At 47.5% G+C, this 10,663-nt stretch overlaps 5 protein-coding genes across 5 annotated transcripts; 4 read left to right on the forward strand and 1 right to left on the reverse strand.

The window, feature by feature from the left end:
- Window positions 1–457: 457 nt before the first annotated feature.
- Window positions 458–1,588, forward strand: N7455_005584 (uncharacterized protein; the record flags this gene model as incomplete). The annotated part of the gene is made up of 1 exon (XM_040957078.2): window positions 458–1,588. One exon carries the CDS (start codon window positions 458–460, stop codon window positions 1,586–1,588), a length of 1,131 nt encoding a protein of 376 aa, XP_040812439.2.
- A 1,488-nt stretch (window positions 1,589–3,076) lies between these two features.
- N7455_005585 (glycoside hydrolase family 72 protein) lies at window positions 3,077–4,887 on the forward strand (the record flags this gene model as incomplete). The annotated part of the gene is made up of 4 exons (XM_065605076.1): window positions 3,077–3,157; window positions 3,213–3,250; window positions 3,302–3,327; window positions 3,383–4,887. 4 exons carry the CDS (start codon window positions 3,077–3,079, stop codon window positions 4,885–4,887), a joined length of 1,650 nt encoding a protein of 549 aa, XP_065461976.1.
- A 632-nt stretch (window positions 4,888–5,519) lies between these two features.
- Window positions 5,520–5,996, forward strand: N7455_005586 (uncharacterized protein; the record flags this gene model as incomplete). Its single annotated transcript, XM_040957088.1, has 4 exons — window positions 5,520–5,528; window positions 5,626–5,697; window positions 5,760–5,830; window positions 5,927–5,996. The coding sequence occupies 4 exons, from the start codon at window positions 5,520–5,522 to the stop codon at window positions 5,994–5,996; spliced, it is 222 nt and encodes a 73-aa protein (XP_040812450.1).
- Window positions 5,997–7,321: 1,325 nt separating this feature from the next.
- N7455_005587 (uncharacterized protein) lies at window positions 7,322–9,190 on the forward strand (the record flags this gene model as incomplete). The annotated part of the gene is made up of 1 exon (XM_040957155.2): window positions 7,322–9,190. The coding sequence occupies one exon, from the start codon at window positions 7,322–7,324 to the stop codon at window positions 9,188–9,190; it is 1,869 nt and encodes a 622-aa protein (XP_040812381.2).
- Window positions 9,191–9,588: 398 nt separating this feature from the next.
- N7455_005588 (uncharacterized protein) lies at window positions 9,589–10,509 on the reverse strand (the record flags this gene model as incomplete). The annotated part of the gene is made up of 1 exon (XM_040957170.2): window positions 9,589–10,509. The coding sequence occupies one exon, from the start codon at window positions 10,507–10,509 to the stop codon at window positions 9,589–9,591; it is 921 nt and encodes a 306-aa protein (XP_040812414.2).
- Window positions 10,510–10,663: the final 154 nt, after the last annotated feature.

Below are 10,663 nucleotides of genomic sequence, written 5' to 3' on the forward strand. Positions count from 1 at the left end.
GGCTGACTGGAACTGAAATAATATACATCGTATATACTGTTTGTGCTGTTTCCCACTAAATCGATACAAATGAGACTACTAGTACGGAAGTAGATATCGGCATCCGAGAATATCAAATATCTCTGTGATATCTTGTAATAAATCATGTACCAATGAAGAAAGTTCAAGCAATCCAACTTCCAAATTTGACTAGGCCTTTAGATCGTCTTGGCAACAGACTAGCAGGGACCCAAATTGGTCTATGCCAATTATCCATCTACACTCGTCGAATCACGTAGTGGGGCGATGGAAATTAGGGAAAATCAGGTGGGCTCAGCCGCACGCTAAAGTGGATTGGGTTGCTGACATTATGCGGATTTCTTTGAATATCCTAGAACGTCCCGGTTTCTTTGATCGGATTTCATATATTCGCATGTTTCCCCCGTGTCATCTTTGAGGCTCTTCACTTAATCTTTCAATGTCGACCAACTTAAAGAACTCGCGCTCCTTGCGCTTAACCCTCGCTCTAATAATTCCATTTGCGCTCATTTATTATCTTTACTCGTGGAATCAAACACCCACCTTGGTCTCCAGTCCCACCACAACGCAATCTTTCGAGACAACGACCGGCGCAGGGGGCTCAGCCTCAATATCAGTGGCTCCAAAGGGACCTTCGACTAGCGATAGTCATCCTACTACTTCCGCTGCACCTATTTACTCTCTTCCAGACAAGGTCTGGCATTCCGCCAAATTCGATAATCTATCAGAAAACCAGCGCGAATGGACCGGCAGCTGGACAAGAAAAAATCCATCGTTCCGCCAAGAATTGCTGACTGATCGATCGGCTGAAGCATTCGTTCGCGCTCATTATTTCAAAACGCGACCGGATATCGTCGAAGTCTATGAAGCCCTACCAATCCCGATCCTACGTGCAGACCTGTTCCGCTACCTGGTTGTTCTCGCCGAAGGCGGAATTTGGGGCGATTTAGATACCTCGTGCGAGAAAGATGTCGCCGAGTGGGTACCCTTGGAGTACCGGAATGAGAACATCGACATGATCGTCGGATTGGAATTCGACTTTGAATCGCGAGGGCCGGGAACGGAAGTTGCCTCCCAGTTCTGCAATTGGGTATTTGTTGGACGAAAGTCTTCACGCAATCTTCAAGTTATTGTTGATACTGTCCTCAATAAATTGAAGGGCATTGCTAAAGCAAACGCTGTGGGCATCGAAGGGATTACTCTAGAAATGCTTTCGGACGTGGTCGACGTGACGGGGCCTAAGATTATGACGGTCGCGATCATGAAGAGTCTCGGGCAATTGCTCGGTAGAACGGTCGATGATCGCGATTTTGCACACACCAAACAGCCCAAGCTGGTTGGTGATGTTTTGATCATGCCCGGGGTCTCTTTCGCTGCTCTTCAAAACGGGAACCCGACGGATCAAGGTGATCCTCTTGTGACGCATCACTACGAGGGCTCGTGGAAGAAGGAGGATGCAGAAGCAAAGGAGCGGAAAAAGCTGAAGCAAGAACAAGAACAAGAACAGCAGCAACAACAACAACAGCAAGGGGGATCATCACCACCAGCCCCCGCTGCTGCTGCGACCTGATCAAAGTACGACAACGAGCGAAGAGCGGCGGGTTGCTATACCTCTTGCTTTGTTCTCCTTTTTATTTCCCCGGGCGGGGTGTCATTTCTTCATTTAAACCCCAACAGACAGGATTGGAGATTCGAGAACATAATATGTAACTATCATCCGGAGTTTTGTCTATTTTCGGTTTATGTCGTTTAGCATGGTATTTCAAGCAAGTTTCGAAGTTTTATGTTCATAATTTTCTATCGTCCATCAAGAGAACTATCTCCCAGAGAGAGCACATTCAGGCTTACGGCCAGATTTTGTGGGTTGGACACGTCCGAACAAGACCAACCATTTCCAATATAGGTATTGGCCGCCCTGTGTCGCCAAGTTGCGGGCTTTTAGCCGCCTAAATAGTGCACAACAACTCAAGTCTCATGCTTAACGCAAAATGTAAGAGGAACGCTTGTGGCGCTCGAACTAGTTGGTGAAATTAGGACATCAGGACCTACATCGGAAGGCAACGGATGTTTAGTACGCAGAAATCGAAGAAAAAATAAAAACGAAACACGAGAATCGTTGATCACAGCAGGAAGAGAAACATGTATAAATTGACTGTCAACGGTAGGGACGGTTATGGATTCATAACTGGGTTCAATTCTAGAGTAGATTCAGTAGTAAACTAAGATACGGAGTAGAAGCAAGTAAGTTGCGGAGCCTGCCACTACTGACCGCCAGATCCCGAGGATGGGACACGTGACGAAGTTCTCCCCTAATGTAGATCGATAAAAATAGTATGTGGGTCAGTTCCAAAACCGGATCTTGCCGACCTCGGGAGTAGATCGCTCTGCTGGTGGAGCTGTATGTATGCAAATACTCCACTTGGACATTTCAAAAGCTTGACTCTGCCAAGAGAAGGGTATCGGACAAACAGGAGGGATGTACCTAGAAATAAACCAGGCCAGATTTGAAAGGTTCTCCACTGCAAGTACCCGAAGACGCATCCCCAACGCTATCACAAACGGCAGGCTAGGACGTGAGTCGTATTCTGTGGCTATAATCAAGGATATCGGGACTTCCCAACACAAATATGAGTAGGAATGAAGGTAATACGCTGTGGAGAAGTCATCAAGGGGCAAATTGTACAACTCCGTCAATTTGGGTCGATACTTGTGTCACTTCGAATTGAAATGAATCCAACTGACGGTTGTATACTCGCAGCCATTCAAATTAGAGATATCTTCCAAAACTATTTAAATTGAGCAGAATACAAGGCGGTCAGCCACCGCCTCGTCGCTTCCTACTTTGTATATTATGTAGGCAGTCGGAGGTGGCACGTGGTACCTAGGTACCTGTAGACATAAGGTTGTTTTTCTCGCGTCTTCTGCTTTCCTTTCCCTTGTCTCATACACAACGCGTTCGACTGTTACACAGAAACCCCCCAGCTTTTGCATCACCAGGGTTGGTTGTTCCTCTCATCTATCCATAGCAATCATCAAAACTGATTTGAATACAGCCAAGATGCGAATTCACCTTCTTCTAGCAGGACTTTTCCTGCTCTTGGCAGTTGCCAAAGCTAGTGTTCCAGCGATCGAGATCAAAGCAAGTATCTCTACAATATTTCGGGGAATTCAAGAAGCTAACGGCTCACTCACAGGGATCCAAGCTCTTCTATTCAAACAACGGCACGCAGTTGTGAGTGAAAAGGCCATTTCAAATTGTTTCAGTTGCTAACTCTGCGACTAGTTACATCCGTGGCATTGCCTATCAGGGTGTGCAAGCTAGATGATCCAGATACTCCAGTGACCTTAAACTGACACTATCTAGAGGACTACAATGCCGGAGGTGCTACAGGTACCGGTCAATCAACTGATACTCACTACACTGACCCTCTGGCGGACGTTTCTCACTGCGAACGTGATATCCCATACCTCCAGCAACTGCGAACCAACGTCATCCGGGTCTACGCTGTCGACCCAACCAAAAACCACGATGCTTGTATGCAGAAATTGGCCGATGTAGGAATTTATGTTATCGCCGATCTGTCGTCTCCTCAGTTGTCGATTATTTCCAACTCGCCAACTTGGACCGTTGCACAATATGGTCGATACACCGCCGTGGTTGATGCTTTGCATCAGTATGACAATGTGATTGGTTTCTTTGCTGGAAATGAGGTCGTGAACAAAGTCAACGAGACGATCGGTTCGGCATTTGTTAAAGCAGCGGTGCGCGACATGAAAGCATACATCAAAGAGAAGGGATACAGGAAGTCATTGGGTTTTGGTTATGCAACTACCGACCAACCTGATTTTCGCAATGAGCTGTCAGACTATCTCTACTGTGGAAATCAGTCCACCGCTATTGACTTCTTCGGTTACAACATGTACGAGTGGTGTGGAGACAACACATTCCAGGGCTCTGGCTACAAAAACCTCACAGAGCAGTACAAGGATTACCCTGTCCCAATCTTCTTCTCCGAGTATGGATGCAACACCGTCAGGCCTCGAAATTTTGGCGACATTTCTGCGATTTTCGGGCCTGAAATGGAAAATGTCTGGAGTGGTGGGATTGTTTACATGTACTTCGAAAGTACCAACAACTACGGACTTGTCTCTGTCGACGGGAACTCTGTGACCACCCTGCCAGACTTCAGCTATTACTCGAAGGCAATCCAGACTGCGACTCCCAGCGGTGTAAACAGCGGCAGTTACAGCCCCACAAACTCTCCGCATGTCTGTCCCACTGTCAATGACATGTGGTTGGCAAAGTCCAGCCCCTTGCCACCATCCCCGAACAAAGACCTGTGTTCATGCATGGTGGACAGTCTCTCGTGTGTAGTCAGACAATCTGTGCACGTGGATCAATACGGCGAATTGTTTGGAACAGTGTGTGGAAGCGACAAGAGTGCCTGCGATGGAATTTCCGAGAACGCAACCACAGGACAGTACGGTGCCTACAGCGTCTGCGCCAGCAAGGATCAACTCTCCTACGTCTTCGATCGCTACTACCAAGACCAGAAAAAGGATCAGTCGGCGTGTGATTTCAAGGGAGCCGCATCAACTCAGTCTGCCAAGGATCCTTCCGGAAGTTGCAAGGCACTTCTCGGCCAGGCAGGCACAGCTGGAACGGGCCAGGCCACAGGTGGAAGAACATCCCCGTCCAAAGGGGCAGGTGCTAATCTGGTGGACCCAGATTATGTGATTTTCGGTCTGAAGTTGATCGTGGTCGTGATGGTTCAATCCATTCTGGTTCCCTACATCACTGAGTTCCTCATTCCCCAGGAGTTCTGGATGCGCATTGTTTACGGAGCTGCTAATCGCCATCGCGATTAGGGTATGCACTGATAGCAGATATTACCCACAGTCCCACTCGTTTGCGACTCCACTAATGGAAACAAATTTGATATTTTAATCATTCCAGATAGCAGGGCCGAAGTAGTCGTGATAATGAGAATGTTCTGGACGTAGAGTGAAAGGTAGATATCGCTGGGATATCCGACATAGTCTCTGGTAATCCTCCCATGTAATTTAAAAAACGTTCGATCCATATTTACCATGAAGTTCGAAATTTAGTCGTTCATTCGCCTGGGAAGGATGGATCCAATCTCGTCATCGCATGGACTGATCTTCATATTTGCATGTAACTCTCCTCTTCAAAGAAATTTCGTCCAAGGAAAAATCCTGTAAGCCTTTAATTTACTTTTCTTTTTGAGAATACTCTCCCCCTAGACACCCTTTTTACTACACGCGTCGTGTGTTGAAACCGATAAATTGCCTGGGCGGTCGACACTCGGGATAAAGACATGCTTAGTAAGCAATATGTCCCCGCCCCACGTGGGGCCTAAGACCGGGGCTTACAATTTTTTTTACAAAAAATTACAGATCTTCCTCACGCCCACATCCCATCGCATTCCCCTCTTTGAACACTTTCCCTCGTTTCAGACGTCAAGTCAAATACCGCAAAAATGGGCAACGTAAGAAGTAATCCCCAAGCCTTACAGACAACGCCAGACCATTCTGAGTTCTTTGTTTGGGTCCGTCAACACGCAGTAAACTAACAATACTCGACAGGGAGCCAAGGCAAACATGAAGCGCGAGCGCAACGCGAAGGACCAGAAGACCGCCAAGTCGCAGACTAAGAGCGTACGTCAATGTATCCAACGTCCATATTGCCCCTCCAGTCACTGACACACATTATCATCTAGAACGAGAAAGCCATGAGCATCCAGTGCCAGATCTGCAGACAGACTTTCCTCCAGACCACCAAGGCGCCTGCGTACGTTACTCCACACCCTCAATCCCTCCTGGATGCTTTCGTTCCTGTTGGTGTATATGGGTTCCCTTGCTAACATACATATTTGCGCGACTATAGCCTTCTCGAGCACGCCTCCAACAAGCACAGCAAGGGTCTTCCCGAGTGCTTCCCCGGTGTCAGCGCATAGACAATCGTCCCGGCGGAACCGAAACCAATCTTCTTTACGATATCACGGGTTAGCATGGCTTTAGGAGTTTTGATGGAAAGCGAAAATATCTAAGAACTGGACTTGGGAGAGTGGACACTTTACGTAGGCAACTATGTAGGTGTAGGGGGTGAAGTCGTCATGGGGTGTACATGTAGTGGTGGTGTGAAGGCGCCTTATGATTATAGATGCAGTTGACTATACATGATCTTTCTCTCCCTCCGTGCTCATTGATTTGGCGCTAAAGTGCTGACAGACGGGGGTGGAAATTCTCCCGATCAATATTTACACATGCGGTGATTTTTATATGGGCCACGGTTGTAGGTCTGCGAGGCGAAGAAGGGTTGTAGGATGATTTCCTCTTTGATATACTACGCGATTATATTGATCATACTGGAGATTTAAATTAGCAACAATTGCAGAACTATATCCCACGAATGAGGAGTCAGATGAAGATCCACGTGCTTGGGTGATTGATCATGGGTTTCTCTTCCCCGGGGCCGCACCTTGAAATGTCTTGGATCTCTACTTCATCATTGCTCAGGTATGTTGTAAATGCAACTGCTAGATCACGAAAATAAAAATAACACCCATAATGACCGAACTTTCAAACGAGGCTCTTTATGGACAACATAATCTTCACTAGGGGCACCGGTATATCAAAAACGGCGACATGATAGCACTATGCCCATGGTCTCTAAATGCCCTCGACCTCAATTCCCAAGATCACCAAGAGTTGATTTCTGTGCTCGATAACCAAATGGGTAGACTTGTACGGAGTACTTGAGGGGGACTATTCCTACGTACCCAAGTCGAGGGTTGGAGTGCGATCGCCCAAAGCCCAAGCGACGAGACTTGCCTTCAAACGGACTCGTTAAAGCGGGAAGTTATTTATAGTTCGAGCTAAGTCACTGGGTGATTATAATGGGTAGCGACTCTACTCTCCAAGGTGGAGGGGGGGGGAAGCCGCCGGGTTTGAAGGCCACAAACCGGGCAGACCATAACTAACTAGCGAATAACCTTGGAAAATTGTGCTTCTAGCTGTCTTGGCTAAGCATAGGACGATAGGGCTGCGATTTCTATGTGCCAAAGTCAGTGCCAAGTTGAAAATAAGCTAAGAATGAAACTGTAACATGGAGCGGCGCTCAGGGCGCTCGTATAGGAGGTCTATACTCAGCCCTGAGGCGCAGGGGGAATTAGGGTTTGGGGTAGAATAAAAGCAAAGCATTTGCCGTGGAAGATATTCCGGATCTGTTGCTTTATTTTTCCTGACAGATCTCCCCGTGGGGGATGAACACAATCCCAAGATGGAGACAACCCCCGGCTCCGTTCCTCTGCGACAACTCCCGAGCTCAGACAATCTCCACAACCAAGAAGCACCCGAATACACTGGACATGATGAGGAACCTCCATCATATACCCAGGCGCAGTCAACGAGGCAATTAAGGCACACCCCATCCTTTCCTCGTTTGGCCTGGATATCTTTATTCTCGATTATTTATGTGGCTCTCGTCATCTATGCTTGGGCCATGACGGCCATTACCCTCAAATCCAACTCCTGGGCGTATTCGACTGAAACATTACACTACCCTTACTATCATAAGGATAAAATAGATTTCGATCAAGAGCGAAAGATCTATCGTTCTGTGCGGACTATTCAGACATTTATTCAAGTTGTTACTCTTCCCTGGATCTCCACAGTGTGTGCTAGTGCCGCTGTAACCTTTGCACAGAATCAAAAGAATTCTATAAGCCGCCAAGCCACAACGTTGGCTGACCGCGAGTGGATGGACTTCTCCTTGTATCGAGCACTGATTTGTGGGAGATGGAGGCAATACGGTACAAAAATAGTGGCCGCCGCAATCTTCATCTGGGTGTTTGGTCTCATCACATATCCCATCCAGTCGATCTTTCTCAGTTCACGGTCTGTCAAAGTCCGGACGGAGCCCCAACAGAGAGCCGATATCTACCCTCGTCGCCCGTTGTATTCTACATTGTCTAGTATCGGCAAGGACGTGTTGCAAGTCCGCGATGCTCTCAACAAAGCAAACACATATGCCTACCAACCGAACTTGTGGAGTAACAATAGTGGAGTGCAATTCTTAACTCTTAATGATCTGTCCTCTCAAACGTTCTACTCCCAAGTTCCGAGTGGTTTCAATACAGGACTGATTCGTCAATTCGCGCCACGTGCGAACTCCACAGCTACATATGAGATCATAGAAGCGTCTCAGTTCCCAGTCAACTGCGGTTCAAGCTCAGAGGCATTTTATGCTGAGTATTCAGCTTCGTACTCATGGTACAGAACATTCTTTTGGGGAGTCACTGCGTGCATGCCGGGAAATATGACAAAATCACCTTGGCAGGCGGACCGCAACCGGCAGGACTTCTCTGAGGTTCTTTATCTCAATATGACACAAGACGAGTACTTCTCAGATGATGCTGGTCGAGCGGTTCTTTATCGAATCACTGTGAACACTACGGCCGGGTTCTTTGAATTGCCCAACTATATGAACCAGGGTGTACCGGGCCCCTTACTGGACCAAGATCCAGTAGATATTTGTGATCAACAGTGTTTGAAACAAAGCCACACATACTATTCGGGGGGATATCGCCGCCGCGATGAGAGCACAGCGGGCAGTACTCTCAAAGCAGCATCGCTGGATGCCATCTCAACACAAAACAAAGGACCCTTGTTATCGGGCGCTATGGCAATCTTCGGCCCTGGTTCCTTTATTGACACATTTATGGCAACTGCTGCAGCTCTTGAAGAAGACAAGGTTACCAATGAGGCATCGTCAATCTTGAGAAATATCTGCATTGCGAACCCTCCACTCACCAATCTGTTGGGGGCTTCCTCTTCAGAGTGTATGTCTATTGGGAGCTCTGCAAATGGCACCTGGTACCCTGCCGGGTCACAAATTGCGGATTGGATTCAACAGTTCGAAGAGTCCGCGGATTCGATTCCGCTTGCCTTCGGAGCTGCGGCGTTTCTTGCCAATCAGGAATTCCTTTCCGGTCAGGCCGGTGGATGGTATATCTACCAAGATTTGGGCACCGATATGGATCTTCCATCAATCTCTCGCGTGGGAATCATCGTAGTCTCGATCTTGATGGGACTTTACTTGCTACCACTGCTAGTTTTGTCACTCTACGCAGATTGTTATTCACGATGAACGAAAAGTTGGATTCCTTCGACATGCTCTGATTTGGGGCCAATAAGGTCTTCCCTTTGCTAGTTGGATGCACGACTGATAAACTTCCTGAGCTACATGTCATGCCTAGCGTTCTTCGGGATATGTATACATACCAGCACACTGTCACTCATCTAATGATGTAATTTAAATTAATAATGGGTTGGAAAACGGAAAGTTATTGAGCCACGAGTCAAACCTATCAAAGTCCCATGGGACCGGACTGGCACCTCACTCCCATCTCTTGGCACTCCCATGGGACCAAATGGTGGGAGTTGGCAAGGTCTAGCACCATACATTGCAATACAGCCAGATTTCTGTCATGAAGAATGAAAAAAGGAGGCGTGTAGAGAGCCCAGTCTCACATGAGGCTGCATTGATCACGCAGTGTGATGATTGTTACTCTTCTTGGCCTTGATCATTTCGGCGTCGTCAATCGCATCCCATATAGGTTCGGCTAAATCATGCAACAGCATTTCCGTTGTGAACACGAAATCACCCTCGCCTTCTCCTGGCTCATCTAATAGCAGAGTGTGAAATGGTATAGTCAAGGGCTCTCCTTTAATCGTAGGGCTGGAGCCATCCCTCCCTCTTGTGATGAGAATTCTCTGACTCATTCGAGGTGGTGGTGGATCTTTGATATGTCTGTCGATAACCTGACGACCACCTGCTGTGATATAGATATTGTGTAGTGATGGTTCGAATGCTGGAGTCCAGGATTTGATTTCAATGGAACGAGATCCTCTTTTGATGTCGATAGTGATCCCCATTCTCACTTCGCCCTTTGATCCATTGATCCACCAAGCGATGTCCCTCTCTAACTTTAGTGTTGTCTCAGAGAAGCCAACTTCTAATGCCACCGTTGGGAATTCTCTCCCTTGGCGGGCTGGCTTCCATGATCGGTCTGCCTGCTTATTTCGCTCAGGGGTATCTATAAGAGCCCCTCCGCATTTCGCAATCCGTCTGTTGGCGTTCATCTCTTGCGCGAGTATCACAATCATTGCCTCAAAACTGGACGCCGCTTGTTCGTGTGGTTGACTAGGTATTGTTATAATGAGAATTTGAAGTGATGGCGAATAGTCACAGCGACCTGGCAATTGTTCCTCGTACTCGGCTAGTATATCTGCAGGGAAGTGTTTTAAGACTATAAAAGAATCTTCGACCGAATACGGAGGAAAGAGGCCCCCCATAGCGCACTGTTGGTTGTAATAGTAAACGGGCGTACCGGAGGGAAGATGCGCGAGAAACGTCCCAGCACCTTTCTCTGACACAACGCTCTCGCTTTGATATACACGCGACATGATTTCCTAAACGGAGTAACAGCGAGGATATTTGCATGGCGGTCTGTTGGTATCCCTAGTCTTCACCGAGACGAGAAGAAGGGAGAAATTACATAGATCGTGATGTGGGAACTTGTCACAACCTCGAGGCCATGATGTCATTGGGACATCGCCC

This window comes from Penicillium solitum (assembly GCF_028829755.1).
Source record: "Penicillium solitum strain IBT 25940 chromosome Unknown utg000003l_segment0_segment0, whole genome shotgun sequence".
NCBI lineage: Eukaryota > Fungi > Ascomycota > Eurotiomycetes > Eurotiales > Aspergillaceae > Penicillium > Penicillium solitum.